The sequence below is a fragment of the Orbicella franksi genome, chromosome 13, assembly GCF_964199315.1.
Source record: "Orbicella franksi chromosome 13, jaOrbFran1.1, whole genome shotgun sequence".
NCBI lineage: Eukaryota > Metazoa > Cnidaria > Anthozoa > Scleractinia > Merulinidae > Orbicella > Orbicella franksi.
The window spans coordinates 2,124,901-2,143,988 of record NC_138157.1 but is presented as its reverse complement, the minus strand read 5'-3'; the positions used below and the strand labels follow the sequence as shown (position 1 = coordinate 2,143,988).

General features: G+C 39.5%; 3 protein-coding genes and 1 pseudogene across 3 annotated transcripts; 2 read left to right on the top strand and 2 right to left on the bottom strand.

Annotated features, from left to right (window-relative positions):
- The first annotated feature begins 1,698 nt into the window (after positions 1–1,698).
- LOC145465675 (ficolin-2-like) lies at positions 1,699–6,708 on the top strand. Its single transcript, XM_081449446.1, has 5 exons — positions 1,699–2,858; positions 3,880–4,136; positions 4,485–4,599; positions 4,716–5,096; positions 6,418–6,708. Exons 1-5 carry the CDS (start codon positions 2,759–2,761, stop codon positions 6,696–6,698), a joined length of 1,134 nt encoding a protein of 377 aa, XP_081305572.1. The 5' UTR covers positions 1,699–2,758; the 3' UTR covers positions 6,699–6,708.
- Positions 6,709–7,591: 883 nt separating this feature from the next.
- Positions 7,592–8,617, bottom strand: LOC145466237 (zinc finger MYM-type protein 1-like; annotated as a pseudogene).
- Positions 7,857–9,361, bottom strand: LOC145465676 (zinc finger MYM-type protein 1-like). The gene is made up of 2 exons (XM_081449447.1): positions 8,377–9,361; positions 7,857–8,330 (listed from the first exon to the last, which is right to left on the bottom strand). Exon 1 carries the CDS (start codon positions 9,208–9,210, stop codon positions 8,626–8,628), a length of 585 nt encoding a protein of 194 aa, XP_081305573.1. The 5' UTR covers positions 9,211–9,361; the 3' UTR covers positions 7,857–8,330; positions 8,377–8,625.
- Positions 9,362–12,820: 3,459 nt separating this feature from the next.
- LOC145466236 (ryncolin-2-like) lies at positions 12,821–14,131 on the top strand. Its single transcript, XM_081449965.1, has 3 exons — positions 12,821–12,961; positions 13,200–13,314; positions 13,767–14,131. The coding sequence occupies exons 1-3, from the start codon at positions 12,821–12,823 to the stop codon at positions 14,129–14,131; spliced, it is 621 nt and encodes a 206-aa protein (XP_081306091.1).
- Positions 14,132–19,088: the final 4,957 nt, after the last annotated feature.

Here is a 19,088-nt window from a genome sequence, read left to right as displayed (position 1 = left end):
TTTTGAGGCATTTAAGTTAGACAAATGCGTCTGTCAAATATCGGAAACTCACGAATGAACTGAACAGGTGAAAGTTGTTTAAGGTATCAGTATAACCCATTTGACCATCCGCGCGCGGTCCGCTCTAGCGTTCGTGGCTTTAACAAAAACCCATATAAACCGTATATTTACTGGAAGCTTAATAACTGCAGATTATGACCTGACCTGTTTAAAACGGTAAAAATTTGCCGTGTTTCGAAAATGTGAATATATTTACAAAGCTTCACGAACCCATAAATCGAGGTATACGCCCGCTAAATTTAGGTCGGAGAAAACGATTAACATGGCATCCGTTTCTTCACGCATTGACCTCAAAAACCGTGTCTCAGATTTTTGGCACATGCGTTTGTTATTATTTTACAAGAGGATAAAGTTAGAAAAAGCAAAAAAATAGGACTGCCCGCGAAAAAAAGGCATAACTTTTTAATGAAAAGAGTAATCAGAATTCGCAGACACGGTTTTGTCGGCGTTCGTTCTGACAACATTCTCTCCGAATTTCAGCCAATTTGGTCCAGGGGCTGCCGACCTGGAACTCGAAATGCACGTACAACTCGCCTATTTTTCACTTTCGAGAAACAGAGAAAAAATAAAATTCGGCGGCAAGTGTTACGAGATTATCACACCAAGGGAGACACCGCAGAGGAATCAACTTTCTGTATAACAATAGGACTGTGACAGTTAACATGGAACAGGTACAAATTTCCGCGACGGTGCGCGGTAAATTATTCACCAGTGAATAAACCGCTTTTTCATGTGTGAAGTCAGAATTCCAAAGTTAGTAAACGTGAAATTATCTTTTGATTTACTATATTAGCGTTCGAAATTTTACGTATCGGTTGACTAATCTTCAAAATTATGACCATGTCACTGTTAACATGCCGAAGGCCCGTAGAAGGTTCCCGAGAAAATGCAAGCGCACAAAGGGAAACGCTGGAGAGGACGCCATAAACGGGACTACATCGACTGATGTTGATGCAAAGGCAAAGATACTGGAAGAAATGACAATAGCTGGGTAAGAAAAAAAATGTTGCACTGCTGATTCTAATTTTGTACAATCGATCTGCCTTTCAATTTCGTCCACTTCTCTTCGTCAATCTCCTCTGCTTCGACAGTTTCTTGCAACAGTATTTTAGCGCGGCTTGCGCTCATTTCGGCTTGCTCGCTGGCTTCGTGATCGCGATCGTTGTCGCGTTCATCCAGCAATTTTTCTTGATTGTAAAACGAACCCTTTGCCGCTTTCCGCTAATTTAGCGGCCCACTCTTTGTTGAAAGTGTTTTTCGCCTTCTTCGGCTTTCCTTTAGCCGATGAAAACAGGCAAGATCGCTCTGTCTTCTTCGAAAACATCCGGCACTGATTATGGCGCGCGAATCGCGTGTCAACTCAGCATGATCTTGATGTCATGTGACTTCTTGCCTCGATAATTAATTTATTTGACAGAACTTGTCAACTCTCAATTAAGTAATTAATATGCAAAACAATCTTTCTCGCGCAATAACTAGCGGCAGATATAAGATTTTTTCGTGGAGTTTTTTTATCTAAAAGATTACTTTAAGATTTATCCAACCGCTTAAAAAAGTAAAATTATGCAAAATTGCAAATTTTCCCCTTACTGATACCTTAATATATCTTCTATTTTCCTTCCTTTTTAGCTAGATCACCTACAGACACTGCGTTAGACCATGAGCTATAATAATCGACTGAATCTTCGCTAATGCAAGTGATTGCAATTTGGAAATCGGCATTTCTGCTTGCCTATTTCCGTTCAAGAGCAGTTGAAGGCTTTGCAAATGACAATTAATCGCTTTGACACAATATCCGCTCATCCGCTCATGCGGGTGGATAATTGGGTGAAGTTTTGCTAATTATGTCCATTCAGTTTATTCTATCAGCAAACAGGGATAATAAGTATTTCTTAGAAGATATAACTCCTTTTCTACTAAACTGAAGGACGTTAAATCTCGGCCGGGGTTAAGAAGCTGTTATATTATATCGCCAGCTTGGAAAGAAATTCAAGATATGGAAGATCACATTTTCGGCGAAGCTCAGTTTGATCTAAAAAAAAATGCTAAAACTCGTGGGTGTTTGAGTTGTTGGACAGGTGTACAAATAGACTTCAAAAAAAAAACTTTGAAGTTTTAAAAGCAGCGTAGATGTCTTTAAGAATAGAGGCGCCTATTTTGACTATTTTGCCTTAATCAAGCCAAACTTCTTTGGTCCATTATGTCTTATCATCGTTTTGCCACTGACTGATAGGAGGAGATGCATGGGGCCGGGAGCTCAGAATCTCAATTGTCGGTTGAATTTTCGACGATTTCTCGACTCTAAGGTAAAAATTTCAACCCATTTCTCAACTACCAATAAAGTTTTGCAAGCATCAGTCCTCAGCTGTCAGTGGCAAAACGCGTCAGTCATTTCTCAGCTCACAGTAAAAATTTTATCCAGCTATCAGCTATATCTGTGCTAGGTAATTAGCTTGGAGAGGAGAAGTAAATTCTTATCATAGATGCTCTCGTCTTGTATGATAAATTAATTAAAACAAACCCACGACTCAACAATGTTGGACTGATATAAAAAATTTATGACTATGGCATTAAGTTCAAGTTCGTGACAAATGACAATCTGTTTAGGTTTGCCTTCCTGTCAAAAGTGAGTGATATTTACTTACTTAAACTCACGAGCAATCACTTTTCGTACGACTCGCCACAAACATCCAAAAGGATGGCTTCTTTTCAGATTTCCGAGTGTAAAATCGTAACTATTGTGTGTATCCTGACTATTTCGCTTAGAGTCATATACCCACTATGTTTTGGTTGCTCCGGTAAGTACATATCTTAATGTGTAACGTGTAGAATCACAAGAATATTCTCCAAAGAAGGTGCGGTAAACCCAATGCTAGTGAGGTTGTCTCAGGTCCGGATCGAACAATTTGGGGTTTTAGCTCTGGCCTGTGTTGCTTTTCGTGGGAAGCCACTCTACTCTCTTAACTGCCTCAGCCCCAGCGATTGGAGAAGTACTAAAGGAACCTGATAAAATGCTAGGTTAATGCACTTCATCGTAAGGCACTATCAACACTCATATCATGAACTACATCCTCCAAACACATGGACCCTCTGCGGTGCCGTGTACTGTTCCACTTTTCCACCAGCGTGAAATTAACTCTACACCTACCCTATTTTTTGTTAGTTTTAGTAGGTTTTCCACATCTCTTGATTTTGCATGCAAATTGTTAGATCTACTCTAGTTGAATTCTCTGCATTATCGCCTGCTCTGACATGTCAGATAAAGTCGGACCCCATAATTTGAACTCGGTTATTTCGAATATCCCGTTATTTCGAACTTAAAACCATTTACCTTGGAGTTGCTCTTCAGTCATTTACCATCGGCTATTCCGAACTATTTTCCGTTTCCCCTGAGAGTTCGATTAGAAATAGCGAGATTCAACTGATATCAACCGTGCGTATTGACTTGTTATTTACCTCGGAGACTGTAACTCCGAAAAGTTTCCCTGACACACATTTTTGCTGCGTTTCGAATAACTTTTATGTTGGTGATTCAAACAAAAGTTTGTTTCAATATTTAGTGTATGTACTTTGAATTCGGTATTGCTGCTAATGGAATGATCTGCCACCAGTAAAAGAGATATACACTATATTTTTCACCACCTGCTCTCTAAAACGTCCGTAATCATTTTCGGCTTTGTTTTTGCCTCCTCTTTTAGCAGCGCTTAATGACACGCTATATATAAACTTTTAAACTCCGCTTCCAGGCCTATAAAAAAAAATCAGCTTTTGTATAAGCATAAAGTTAATAAATTTTATGCTTTGTTTTGTTTTTCAAAGACGACGATGGTCGCAACATCATATTCAAGGAACCAGTGGCAAACAGAGCAATGAAGAATCACGTGATCAGGAGTGAGGAAGTCCCTAATGAAGGGACTTGTCGAGTGTTGTGTTATATGGAGCCCAACTGTGTCTCCATCAATTTGGGACCTTTAAGGGGAGGAACACACAAATGCGAGTTGAACAACGTTACGGATGAAAACCAGTTTTTCACCTTTCTTAAAAATGAACCAAGTTACACCTATCTGGCCATTGAGGTAACAGTCTTAATAAACGTTTTAAGAGTAGGTACCTTTGTGATTCAATTTACCGCCCTTCTTCCAATAACAGCTCCCTTTCTGATAAGCATCTCGTTACATGTGTTTTGGTCAATAAGCCCCCTATTGCAATTAGTGTTTCTATCATCAAACTCGCTGTTAAGTAAGCTCGTTGTCTTCGCCTTAATATTAATCGTTTCAATACTATGTACCAATAGTGTAAAGATATTTATAACTACCTAGATGTTAATTATTCTTATTTCTGGAAAATTTCAGCAGTAGCAAATACGATTTTGCAATAGAATGGGACTTAATTTTCTTTTTTCTCTATAATTTTCTTCTGAGCAGAATCCCTGTAGCAGCAGCCCGTGTTTGAACTATAGCATATGTCAAGCTGGATTCACCAATAAAGGTTTTCGTTGTATTTGTCCCACTAAATGCACTGAAACAGCCTGCAATCAAGGTATCGGTATAGAGACTGTATACTCTGACATTTTCTGAAAATACATACTTCTAAAACGTTATAAACAAATTCTCCCAAGCTCAAGTTCTGGGCCTGATTTTGCGTTTCTCCTGCAGTGCACAAAAACTGTGCCGAGATCTACAAATCTGGTGAAACAACAGACGGTGTGTACACCATCAAACCTGATAATCTGCCTGCCTTTGATGTGTTTTGTGACCAAACAACAGACGGTGGGGGGTGGACAGTGTTCCAGAAGAGACTGAACGGTTCTGTTGATTTTTTCCTTAACTGGAACGATTACAAAGTTGGTTTTGGTGACCTGAATGATGAATTTTGGCTTGGACTGGACAAAATTCACCGCCTGACATCAGATAATAACAGCATGCTGCGCGTGGACTTGGAAGACTTTGAAGGGAATACCACTTATGCCGAGTATAACAAGTTTGGTGTTATGAGTGAGAATGACAAGTACAAGCTGAAACTCGGCAATTACTCAGGTGATTTAATCTAAGGAAAAAAAGATCAGTTCTCTTGGCCTTTAAACTTATAATTTTGTCCTTTTTTCGTGTACACAGCTGTAGATACGAAATCCTGTAGGTAAAAGCAACAGCGAGGACTTCTGAAAGATTGAAAAATAAATTTGATACTCGGTTCATACTCAGATGATTTAATCTAAGAAAAAAAGATCAGTTCTCTCGGCCTATCAGACTTATAATTTTGTCCTTTATCCAGTGGGTAAAAGCAACAGCGAGGACTTCTGAAAGATTGAAAAATAAATTTGTCAACTCTCACCGAGAGTTGCGAAGGTTAATCGGCTTCAACTCTCAAACAGCCTAAAATTTAACAATCAGTGGTCAAAATGTTGTACATAACATGTTGTAAATGGAAGCTAAGAGTTAGCGATGAGTCACTTACAAGGGTGAAAGGGGGATTTAATCACCATAAGGGCTGAAAAAACAATCCGGGACAGGATGGGATGGGATATGACCCAGCTATCTACAAATAAACTGTCCATACTTATCACCGATTAAACCCAGAGTAAGCAATTTGCCTTTCGAATGGTATTCCAGTATTCAATACGGACCACTGAAGTGAAACCATGGAAACACGACAATCTACTGTATAACACGCAAATATTGTACTTGTTAACTTTTCCTTATAAGGAATTCGAAAGTGACGTCAGGGAATATCAAAAGGATTAACTTTCAACGGTCCAACGTTCTACAATGTAATCGTATCGTCCCGGGAGGGGTAGTCCCATATATGGGCTATATAGCTATGCATATATGCCGCGGGATAGGGTATGGTTTTTAACGTTGTCGATCCTTAAATAGCGTGTTATTTTTGCCCCTGTTGGCATTGTATTCCCGGTGTGATTCTTTACTGTAGGGTAGCCCAGCTAAACAAATCTGTTAAGACTTAACTATTTGGAAATTTCCAGTGAAACGAAATTTAGTTGAACCGTTCACGCTATTCTTGGTTTTTGTTTTTCCCCGTGATAGGGTGGCGTTTGCTTCATCCTTAAATAGGGTCAAAGTTGAAGACCCCTGGGACACATCCGAAATTTACCGACGTACCCCCCTCCTCCCCACCCCAGGCGTATCGTAAACCAACCAAAAGGTGGCCCTATTAGGCGTTTCTGGGATATGGGATATTAGTAAAAATAAATCGGGATATGAGATATTTAGGGGAAACATGAATAATGGGATATGGGGCATTTAGAACAGGCTAATTTTCGAAAAATATTGAACAATTAAACGGAATATAGAATACCTCGGTCTCGCATGACAGTTATTCATTTTTTAATTTGATATTCAGGTAATGCTAGCGACTCTCTTTCTCATCATGGCGATCAACCATTTTCCACTAAAGATCAAGATAATGATCAGCATAAGAACGGGCAAGAAGAGGTACACTGTGCGAGCAGGTTTCACGGGGCCTGGTGGTACAGTTCCCCGTGTCACCGATCCAACCTGAATGGCAAGTACCATCATACAAATCCCTCGCCCTTTGGTGTTGGTGTGAACTGGAAGAATTGGAAGGGACATGAATACTCCCTGAAGAAGACCGAGATGAAAACAAGACCAGAGGATTTCTAAGCTTTGTAAAGACATGCAACAATCTTACGCAGAATAGACATAGAAATAGCAGTAGAAATAGACACAGACACAGATATAGACGTAGACACAGACACAGACACAGACATAGACAGACACACAGACAGACACAGACAGACACAGACACACACAGACAGACATAGACATAAACATAGATATATACAGATCATGAAAATTGCAATTCAACGACGAGTACGCGCATGCTCAGGCAAACATGGAGTTTAATCTAGGGAGAAACTGTTTCGCTTAATGCCGTAAAAGGCAAACGAAAGAGGAAAGTCTATAATAAACAACATGTAAAAAACTTTTATTGTTAAGATCTCTCTATGCAATAATCAAAACTTACTATAGTTTTATGATATTATCATGTGTTAAGCTGCCCGTCTCGATTAGCCTACGCTTAATACGCGGGTAGTGTAAGTTTTCATGGTAAATTGTAATTTGTACTGCAAATAAATAAAACTGTAAAAAAAATGTTGCAAAGTGAAAATATCCTAGAGGCAGGGATATCATACGACTGATTAGCAAGATCGGACGACCGCGAAGCGGGAGTCCCATTGTTAATCATGACAGTGTCGTAGCAGGGTAAAATCTATTGGGGGCACCCGACTGAGTGCCGAAGGCGCGAGCTTCTAGGGGGGTCCGGGGGCATGCCCCCCCTCCCACCCCCAGAAGGTTTTGAAATCTGGGCTCTCTAAAATAGCCTTTCCAGCCTTCTGAGAGCAGTTTACAACAATGTTTAACTGACTAAAGTCATTGATCGGACATGTTACATGAACGTTGTACTCTCCTAATTGAACAGGTTTATTATACAAATTGACAGTGTTGTGTAATAAATACTTAACTATTACATAGACCCCACGAACCATTTCATTTCATTCGGATGCTTGGGTTGCATGCGAGACCAAAGACAGTTTTCGTGGCAAATCATTTGGGGTAAATGTCCCGAACAACTGTTTTCTGTTCTCCTGTTTGCCAACAAACTGGTTGGCTGCAGCTACCAGGTCAGTCGTGTCAGTCTTGTCCCTGTGGATGTGAAGCATCATGAGATGGTTCAACCTTGCGTCTCCAGTTGTTGAACGGAGATATGTCTTTACGCGCTTTAAAGCGTAAAATGACCGCTCACTTGCGGCATTCATCGCTGCATTACCAACAATAACTTGCCCAGTGTGCAAATCTCAGACAGAAGCAATTTGTGGGAACCATCAATTGACTGAAAAAATGATATTAGGTCATCAATGTTGAATCTTGACGTGTCAAACCCCATTGAGGCAGCGACTTGTGGGAGGAGTAACAGCTGGCCTTCAATGCAAGATGGTAGGCATCTAAATCTTCACCATAAACTTTCAAAACTTCGGCCAGTTCAGCATCATACACTTCTTTGGCAGTAGCCTTCAAAAGGAGCTCCTGGAGGTTTACGTACACTTTAAAGTCCTTCTGGTCAAATCTTGATGTGACGGCGGTAGTTGCAAAATCAATGGCTTCAAAATAAACTCGTTCTTAGTGTTCCTTGGCGGTTTGAGGAAAATGATGAATTTGGTGGTTTCCAAGCTCGAACCTTTCCGGTGTTTTCATCCTTCTCGGAGGCACTGGGTCTTCAATAGACTTGATTTCCTTGTCTTTTTTCTTTAAGATGCGAGCGCAAAAGAGATCAAATGACTCATCGCTTCGATCTGTTAACAAGGTTTTAACCACATCCCGAGCCAGTATATTTTCTTAAGCTTCTGAAATTGAAGAACTCCGCAAAGCACGGCTCAAGTAGTCGGTTTGTCGCAAAATTTTCTCGCCTAAGCAACAACCAAAGAAAAAACTAAACTGCGTCATTACACTTTTCACACCAGTATTTTCGATTTCATTTCTGTGTCTTTCGATACCTCAAGTGACCAATCCCAAAGCTCCATGATCGAGTTCACCATGGTCGTTTAGCGCCGATGCTAATGCTTCGCCACGAAACAGTCCATCGCGTCGGGCAAAGAGCATGAGCTCCGCGAGATTCATTTGTGGTTTCCTCCCTAATTTTATCTAATTGTGTGTTTCTTTGCGGGGACTTTTTCACCACCTTTCCAGTTTCTCTGACTGTATCAAGTGCATCACTCATATATTTCACTGATTTTATGGCATCAGCAACAGTCAAGTTCCAGGCACGGCCATAAAAGTGTGTATACAAACACTTTGCATTGACAGATTTAATCTTTGTTGCCACTCCAGTTTTCTCACCGGCCATTGTTGCAGCACCATCATAGCACTGACCACGAGCATTCTGAATATTGAGATTCATTTGCTGCAGTGCGTCCCTTAGTGTTTCTACGATCTGATCAGCAGTGGTTCTCGGCAATGGCAACATCCCCGTGAAGTCTTCATGAATAACGAACAAGTCGTCAACCCAACGAATGCACACAACTAGTTGCTCCTTGAGAGACACATCAGCTGTCTCATCGGCCATTATTGTAAAGATCTTAGCATTCTGAATATTCTCTGATATTTCCCGCAGCATACCTAGAGCAAGAAGATAGTTTCATTTGCATTTTCACCACTGATGAAGAGCCAGCAGCCTCGAAACGTATGGATTTTTACGTTTTTAATATATATTTTCGCACAATAATGGATATTATTAAGAGGGTTGTCAATGGGGGCTACAAATCCCATTTCCCAGTCCAAATTTTGCTCAAATCCCATCTTTCCAGACTACCTTTTTTCATTGTTTTTTGTTTGTGATTCGCACTTCCCCTTTTCTTCTTCATGCACCTCTACTAAATTTCTTACCTAGAGCAAGAACATCGAGCATCTCGTTCTGTATAATCGGGGATGCGTATTTTTCAGTTCTGCGATCTAACCACTCAATTATTCTTGGGTTTTCTTCAGATCGCAGTTTCAGCAGTTGATAGAAGTTTCAGTTATATTCATTTGCACTGTGCACGTGGGTGTCCCAATTTCCTCGAAGTGGCTAAGCCTGTCGAGTTAAATAACGGACGTTTGAAAGGATCGGGAGTAGAATTCTTCTCTTTATTGTTTTTTCCTTTGCATGCTTGTCAGAAAACAACTCTCCGACATCGCCGACTGTTGTTGCTGAGGCTGTAACATATCTGGCTACTGCTTCCCTGTGAGATTCAGATGACTTGTGTTTTTGAAACCCTTTCTTTTTATCCATTGCATTTTTCCAGTTCCCATAGCCAATCCGCGTAAATTTCGGATCAGCCTTTGCCGAGGAAAGCATATTATTTCGGATGGCTTTCATACAAATCAAACAAAACACAATATCAGTTTTCTTGTCGTAATGTAACCATGGCCGCTGTTCAGCTCTTGGGTTGATTGGGGCTTTGTAACACTGATACCAGACCTGGTGCCAGTAAATCAGGTTCTTGGCTTGTGGGGATTATGCTTGAATTCAAAGTTCTTGAAGTTCCTGCTGCCTGTGGGCCAGATGTTCCAGCTTGGGATTTTTCTTCTAAACGAGCCTGTTCTTCACGGTTTTCATTCTTTGATGGCTTCGATGGCTCACGATCAGGTCCCACCCATTTGAGGATTGTGTTTTGCTTAAAAGACTCTTGATTTTTCCCTGTCGAAGCCATAAAATTTCATGCTTTATCGAACCGAATGTTGAATGGTTCTGGAAACAAGCAGGAAGAACGTGGCCGCTGACCGAAGGTGCCTACCAAGATTATTGGCTCAGTTTACAGCGGTCAAACACAAAAATCCAACACCACTTTCGGGTTTCGCTGCTTTAAACTTTGTAAGAGTTTGAAAAAAAAATTTGCCTGACATTTGTTGTAAAACGTTACAAAGAAAAATTAGGGTTAACCAGAGTGTTAATTACGCTAAAAGAATCCAACAGTATCCCAACATTATTACTTTTCTGCTTTCGAATATTTTTATTACGTGCTAGTCAAAGTTTTTTTTTTTTTTTGGGGGGGGGGGGGGCGCTCGCCGTGCTACGGCACTGCATGAATATGATTACAGACTGAATTGGACGACCCGATGTCCTGTTACCAATTAATTATAACCATTACAATCTCACACTATTTGAAAAATAGCTTTTAATAGTCATTTTTAAATATCATAATTAAGAATAGGGGAATAGCTCGCAAAATGGCTGTTAAGTTTCTTTCAAAACAATCACTGTAAACTAAACCTTCACAAAGTTACAAAGTCAGTCTCTTGAATTGGTTACTATAGTGACTGTAATCAATGTTGTTATTGATGGATTTAGTGGAGAGGACTTAGAATGATTGACTCGTGTAACTGTCCGATGACAGCCAACCGTCCGATTACACTGTCCGATTACAACGAGGTGGAAACTATTCTATCCTGCGTGGTTGCTTTTAACACGAGCGGAAATAATTATGCCGAGCGGCTCATAATTATGTTGGGAGACTCATAATTATACTGAGAACACACAGCAACTATTACGTACGGAACACCGCCATATGTCCTGGGTTGCCATAGCGTAATTATCCATGAAAGTGAAAATTTGTATAGGTAGTCGTATGAATGCGTGTGCAATTAAGGGATTTACACTACTAGCGATATTTGAAAATTCCTTCAAAATTGCACGAACCTTTAGGCGAGTGCAATTGGAAAGAATTTTCAAACACTAACAAGTAGTTTAGATCCTTAATTGCTCGGCGAGCCTTTATGCGATTACGCATTTATTATATGAGTGGGAAAATCACGAAAGCGCGCGCGTATTTGCACTGCAGTGCAAATTAAAAATTAACGATAGATTTGCCTACTCTCAGCCAATCAAAATGAAGTAATTGTCTCAGTTATATAAATAAAACAATATATCAGGCAATCCATTAAACCAATATAAACTTTACCAAAAGGTCTGGACCGCAGGAAAGTCACAACCAATTTCAGATATAAACGACAATAAATTTTACAAACATGTTTTGGCAGAAACTTCTGCCTTCATCAGTGCAAATGTTACAGAAGATGCAAATTGAATAGAATAGTGAACTCTTCCCTTAATCAGCAACTTTACACTTTAATTTAAGCCATCTCTGTAATCCGCACGCATTTTTAAATTTTGTATACGCACTCGTTAGTATGTACCAGTTATTTCTATACAATTTACCTGTATTGTTATATTTACACTGAAAAAGGGATGGAGAGGTTTCTTCCGAAAAATGATTAAATCAAAATTAAATTATCGTTTCATATCTGAGATATAAACATGCATTCTATTAAATTCGCCAAAACCGTCAGGAGCTCCTGCTCTGTTTTAACTTCTTGTCCTCAAAAGTGAAAAAAAAAAAAGACCGTGGAGGCTGAAACTCAGGAGCGTTCACTTCGCACACTTCTCTCCACAAACAGAAGAATGGTTTCTTTGGAGATTCAGTTCAGCATAACATTGCTACTATCTTTTGCCTTTGTATCTCGTTTGGGAACATATTCCCATTATGTCTTGGTTGCTTTGGTAAGTGTTTCAGTTTCTTGTAGTTTTCTCAGTCTGTTAGTTTGCGCTAACCAAGACTTTTTCATATCTCTGCTAAATTCATTTTGTCTCCAAAACATTAAATCTGCTTTAGTTTAAGTTTAGTTTTGTTTAGTTTTAAGTTTAGTTTAAGTTCTACAATCTCTTCATTTCCACATCTCAGGAATACACGCATGCAAACCGACTTATTTTACTCATTGTCTGGTCGCACAGGATCTTCGTGAAAGCTTTTTCACCCAGAAAAATAACATTTCTCAAGGATAAAAATATATTTTCCCTTTTCGCAAACTTACACAACCTAGAAAAACTTTTCGATTTTCTTTCAAGATCCTATCTTCATTATGGAAAACGTTGGATAATTTGTATCACAGAAAGATTCAATGTCTGTGAAAGATATATTCTGGAAAAAACACAGATCATGAAGCATTGTAACCTTCCCTTCTCCCTTCTGATAACAGCACGGCGATAGAAACGATCTGCCCGTGTGAGCAGAAGGTAAATATTTTTATCAGAGGAAGCCATTTAGGTTTTTTTTGTTTGTTTGTTTCTCACAGACAACGAATGCCGCAACATCATATTCAAGGAACCAGTTGCAAACAGAGCAATGAAGAATCACGTGATCAGGAGTGAGGCGGTCTCTAATGAGGGGTCCTGTCGACTGTGCTGTTATATGGAGCCCAATTGTGTGTCCATCAATTTGGGACCTTTAAAGAGGGGAACACACAAATGCGAGTTGAACAATGCTACGGATGAAAACCAGTTTATCACCTTTCTTGACAATCACCCAAGTTACACATATCTGGCCATTGAGGTAATGTAAAACAGTCTTAACTAGTTATACAGAATTATACTGAATATTTTCGGCGACACATGCATTTGTTAAATAAATCACAAGACTAGAAAGCTAAGAGTAAACATACATAAGAAATTGTAAATCATTTAAATTTTTTTCCCTCCTGATCTAGCTAGAAATATTTCAGTACAATATATACAATCCATAATGTCTAGTCATTTATTTGCTTCCATCGTTTCTTTCTCTCTCTGAACAGAATCCCTGTAGTAGCAGCCCATGTCTGAACAATGGCGCATGTCAAGCTGGATTCACCAGTAAAGGTTTTCGTTGTCTTTGTCGCCCTAGATTCACTGGAACAACTTGCGACGAAAGTAATGTATACTGATAATTTATGCGTATCAATTTCTGAAAGTTCAAAATATTCAATCGCCGGAGACCCAGGAACAGTTGATGGAGACCAAGAAAAGTCGACACGGCGAGGGAAAAAATGGCCGCGAAAAGTAGAAGAGAAAGCGAGGAGCCCTGGGGAGAGAGTCACACCGGGCCTAACAGCTCTATGAATGCTTTCTCCTGACAAGGCAGAAAAATTCGTTGGGTTATTCTTCTTAATCGGTGAGCATCAGAGCAAAGTTGCTCTCGTCTGTGAATTCAAAGCCCACTCAAAAGCAAGTACGTATTGCAATGTTTGAGTGACTTTTTTCTTCGCCGTTTCGACTTTCCACTCCCCATAAATAGCTCCTGCTGGGTCTCCGCGATTAGAAAAATTTGTTTCAGGTACAAAATCGCTCCATCTCAAAATTTCAATCATTTTTTTCTCTTGCAGCTTCGGCGGCTTACAAAAACTGTGGAGAAATTTACAAATCTGGCGGAAGAAAAGACGGTGTGTACACTATCAAACCTGACAACCTGCCTGCCTTTGATGTGTTTTGTGACCAAACAACAGCCGGTGGGGGTTGGACAGTGTTCCAGAAGAGACTGGACGGGTCTGTTGATTTTTTCCTTGACTGGAGAGATTACAAAGCTGGTTTAGGTGATCTGAATGGCGAGTTTTGGCTCGGACTGGACAAAATCCACCGCCTGATATCAGATGGTAACAGCATGCTGCGTGTAGACTTGGAAGACTTTGAAGGGAATACTACTTATGCTGAGTATAACAAGTTTGGTGTTATGAGTGAGACTACAAACTGATCCTTGACTATTACTCAGGTGCTCTAAGTTTGTTGAAACAACAGCTTTATAAATTTTTAGCTACTCTTGTAGATACAAAATCACGTTGGACAAAACAACACGGACAAATGAAAGTTTGAAAAGCGAATTTGTCAACCTCTTGGAGACAAATGAAAGCCTTCAGCTTTTCTAAAAGGGTCTCGCTCTCGTTCCACCATTAAAAACATGTAAAATAAACGAAATTATTCTCTGCCATTCTGAGTGGTTCAATTATAGTTAATCACAAGGGGTTCGCAATCATGCTGTGAGCTTCATTATTATCTGTGAGCCTCATTATTATGCTATGAGGCTCATAATTCTGCTGGGAGGCTCATAATTATGTTGGGAGACTCATGAATATGATTGGAGGCTTATAATGTTGCTGAGAGGCGCTGAGAACGCGCAGCAAACTACTGAGTTCAGACAACTGCTGTATATGCTGACAGAGCAAATTTTATTCCTACAAGATTCTTGCGTTTCAATTCTTTACAATAAATATCAGACTTATCTTTTATTATGGTTGCACGTCACAGCCTGACGTTTTGGGAGGCTCATAATTCGACAACTACCACATGAATTAAAATTAAGTAAGTTAAATTCGTCGAGAAGATTACCTGTCGCAGTATGTGTCTGTTGGAGTTTGATTATCTCTATTTTATGACTTTCGCAATTAGGACTGCTGCTAGCTAGTAAGCAGGCTCACCTTTGGGTCGCGCGTGCAAGCGGTGAAGAGCACAGCGTTCCGGCGAGAAGGAGTCTTCGCCTCTTCGCCTGCTTCGCCGCTTCGCCGCTCGATTTCGCGCTCGCGGCTACGCCCCACGTGCTTGTGCTTCAACGTGGGCCTGCTCGAAGGTTAACAATTTGCAAAAGCCGAGCTCGAAAAGAGACAAATTCCATGACTATAAAAACCCGAATGTAAAGGGCGTCATGTAGAGGGGCGTAACATTTTGAGAAAGAAGAGTTATATCCTCAAGAGTTGAGAAAGAAGAGAAAGAGAAAGAAGAGTTGTATCCTCATTGAAAAAAGTTTATTGTACAATTCTGCTTTAATGATGTTTGGTCTGGAGATAAGGCCAAATAATTTTTTTCTATTTTTTTTTTCCCAAACAAACCAAATACTGGATAGGTGACAGGACCGAGAAAAGATTTGAACAGACTTACAAAGATTGTGCTGGAATTCTCGTGTATTCAATAATAATTTCTTCAGATCTTGTACGGGGGATGACAATAAGCACTTAATGACTGGCCCAAAGGGAAACAAAACTCAATGTTTTCCGCGGAGCCAGTCACTAAGTGTTTTGTTATACATCCCAACTCCAAAATAGAAAAACAACTGCGAAAAATTGTCTGCTTGACGCCGGCTGACACACAAATTTGCCGCGGTTTCAAGGAGTACGACCTGATCACGTGCGAGTCGAAAGTTCAAGTTGCTGTTTCCCTAGGGAGTCAGTGAGTTTTGACCAACGGCACGTGACACGTTCTCCTCCAATCGGAAAACGTATTTGAGTTGGGAGGTATAACAATTATACTTAGCCTCCATAGTCTCTAGAGGTCATAGTGTTGATCTACCACAATCATGCTAGATCAACACTATGGCCTCTAGAGACTCTAGTGTTGATCTAGCATGATAGTGGCAAAGATGGCAAGCGTTGTCCCCGCGATTTGAACTGAAAAACATTTTAAACATTACAATTGCTGGTTTTCAGTGTCACGCAATTCAAACTAGATCAAAATCAAAATCAAAACCGGTCAATGAAAATGAAACAAGGTAAATATGCAAAGACTCTCGCCAAAATTCTCGTCGCAGCAATTTTTCTTATGCGAGATATGCGGATAAATTTTCTACCCAAATTTATAGAGATTTGTATGGAGACGCCATGCTGGTGCCCATCCGTATGGGCACCAACATGGCGGTCGGAAACCAACAGAAACATCTGTCACTGAGTTTTGCTACAAAAGCATGAATTTATCCCTCGAGAAACTCTAAAACATTAAAATAATAGTTCTTCTAAGACATTAACTGTTCAGATAGCCAAGTTCCCCGATGTAAGCCACTTTTTTAACCATCATGACAGATCTTCAGGCCGTCATGTAAATGCTGCGTCACGCAAAAGCTTAGAAATTCAAGCGTAGTGTATCACAAAACCAAGAACCCATTCGGAGCGAAAATTTGTACGAATGTTAGTTTTCAGCTGCTCTTATACATCATTTAAGTAAAATCTCAGGAAGATCAATGGTTTTGTAGTTCGAAATTTAGTGACTGCGTTTCCTGTTCAAAATCCCTTTATTCCAGGTTATATCTAGTCTGTGCAGCAGGCATCCCCCTTCCTGTTTATGTCAAAACGTTGTTACTTCCCAGGACGGTTTTACACGAAATAGTTTTCAAGAGAAACCGTAGAAATCATAAGATAATAGGTGACAAAAATGTTTTGACAATGTATGGTTATATTTATTGCGATTGGACAGGCGCTAGTCACGATATCAATTTAGCCTCTAGCCGGAAACTAAACACCTTGTAAGTTTTGAAAAAGTCATCGCGGAATCACGGTGGAATTCAGGGAATATTGAGCAACAACGGTCATATAGTTTGTCTTTATTTTTTTACCACGAAGAAACCAAATCAATTTGGGCAACTCTTGGTATTCCGATCGGGAAAGGAGTAAAACCTGAGTCACCATAACCAAGAGATTATAACTTATTTATGAAAGTGAAACATTGCCAATGTTAGGCATTGACAATATTAGGCAGCCATTAAACACTCCCTATCAAATTCCATAAAATTAAAACTTCTCCTCTAGTTTAACTTATCCTCGTCAAAAGTGAGAAGCACATTCGTTCCTCGCGGAACGAATAGAAAGCCAATTTTTTTTTCTTATCCACTAGCTTTTCGAGACCTCGCATAAACTAACCTGACGGTTTCGTGAATCTTCGTAAGGAATTTACATGCCTTTAGTAGAACTGCCAGAATTTTCTCTTTTCGGAGATGACTGTGGCCGACCACTACTCTCTCGCAATAATGGCAACAGTTAAAAGTACCTTTGGCTGCTGTGATGGCCGTCTCAGAGGACGCCGAGGTTAGTGGTTGCACCATCCACTGATGCCATCCAATTTTGAGATCTTTAGACATTTTACGAAGAGAGTACGTGTGATTTGTTTTTCACTCGTATCCCGCTATCATTTTCAAAACTATCACTCATCTTACCCGTCAAAATGAACAAATCCCGCATCCCGCATCCCGCCATTAAGATTTCTGTCATCCCGCATCCCGCCGCCAAACCTTTGTTAGACCCTCCTCTTTATATTTCTCATAATGTTCAATATCTTTCTCTGAACGTAATTAAACAGGCATGGAACAATAAAGCCTACAGGTTATTGCTTACACAAGAGTGTTGCATAACTATACTATGACTTTCCAGGAGCGAAGCCACGTGTAGATTAGGGCTTAACAGGAGCTTGAAACACTCGAACGCACATTGTAATCCAAAGAAACCAGGTCACAGTAAAATCAATCGTTAGCGTTTCTTGGAAGGAGCGATGAATCAATAATATAGGAATCAGAATAACAAAATATAGATATACTTGTGATGTGAAGTCGTAGTAACGGTTGTGGTTGTGATTATGTGGTTCGAACTAAAAGCTAAACGATACAAAAGGCTTATGTAAGCTAATACTAGCTAAGATACAAAACATAAATCAAGGATACCGATGGAACTTAAATCTTAAACTATAACGACGCGATTACGACTAAAGATGTGCAGACTTACTTTGATCTTGCTCCTGCGAGGGTAGAAATTGTAGAAACAATAGCTTAGAACGATAGCGATGACAGAGATAGCGTAAAATAATAATGAGAATGTAGATGGCGTAACTAAACTGATAAAAATGTGGTGTGTCTAATTACATGATTCCAAAGGTTATATTACGAAACTTGCATTGATCACAGCAATCACAGCACGAATAGCAAAAACTTAAAAAATGTACATATTCGTTGATAAGTAATAGTTATCTAAACAAAACAAAGAAGAAAACGAGTCACGAAAGTAACAACTACAAGCACCACGAAAAATCCCTAACTCACACAATCCCAGAATAGTTCTTCTTTACTCAGGTTTGAATCTTCAATATTCAAACTTAAATTTTTTCGCTTTACACTCAAGTTCCTTGCTAACGGAACTTGGAAAAGTCTCACTTTAGAGCCCAGTGTCTTGACGCCCAATTTGTTGGATCATAAAAGATTTATACCGCTCTCAAAATTTCCCGAAATTAAGAGTTGTCCTTTCAAAACTAAAATTAACTGAAAGAGATTCAACCCATCTTTTATGGGTGACTATAAGAGAACGGCCATTTCAAAGCAAATGATTTAAACTTCCTCGATAGTTTTCATCACATAATTTTAAGTCTTTGCCAAGAAAAGCATCTGCTAGGGCATTGCCAAGGTGGTTAGAATATTAGTATCACACAAATGCCCAGTCATTTATCTTTATGGCAGATATAAAGGTTACCATGGCAACGAGGCACCCGTTAGCTTTGAGAACTTATAATTCAAAAACGACTCGGTGAAACACATTGTTTATTATCGAATTGTAATAAGCATTTTAAGATAAACCTCCTTTGCAAAGTTGAAAAAAATCCTTTCGTGAATTCAGATTCACCTTTTCAAAATTGTCGCAAATTTAACATGACCCCCTTGACAGAATATTTTAAACTTTGCAAAAAGTATTATCTTTACATGCTTGTCGCATTTCAATAACAAAACTATTATGTGACAAAGATGACCAAAATGTGTTCACCAATGATTGGGAATTACTGTGATACCACTATCAACATCGCTTGATAAATATAACTAGCCACCTTAAATATTCTTTTTGTGGTTTAACTTTTACATATTTTCTACAACGAGAACACCGCGTGTTGCAAATAAACCATAACAACTAGTGAAT

Excerpts from the sequence above, each read along its gene's own strand:
- LOC145465675 (XM_081449446.1), top strand. The coding sequence starts at position 2,759 with ATGGCTTCTTTTCAGATTTCCGAGTGTAAAATCGTAACTATTGTGTGT. Across the intron at positions 4,137-4,484 it reads ACACCTATCTGGCCATTGAG|AATCCCTGTAGCAGCAGCCC; the intron begins GTAACAGTCTTA and ends TCTTCTGAGCAG. Across the intron at positions 4,600-4,715 it reads TGAAACAGCCTGCAATCAAG|TGCACAAAAACTGTGCCGAG; the intron begins GTATCGGTATAG and ends TTTCTCCTGCAG.
- LOC145465676 (XM_081449447.1), bottom strand. The coding sequence starts at position 9,210 with ATGCTGCGGGAAATATCAGAGAATATTCAGAATGCTAAGATCTTTACA.
- LOC145466236 (XM_081449965.1), top strand. The coding sequence starts at position 12,821 with ATGGAGCCCAATTGTGTGTCCATCAATTTGGGACCTTTAAAGAGGGGA. Across the intron at positions 12,962-13,199 it reads ACACATATCTGGCCATTGAG|AATCCCTGTAGTAGCAGCCC; the intron begins GTAATGTAAAAC and ends CTCTCTGAACAG. Across the intron at positions 13,315-13,766 it reads TGGAACAACTTGCGACGAAA|CTTCGGCGGCTTACAAAAAC; the intron begins GTAATGTATACT and ends TTTCTCTTGCAG.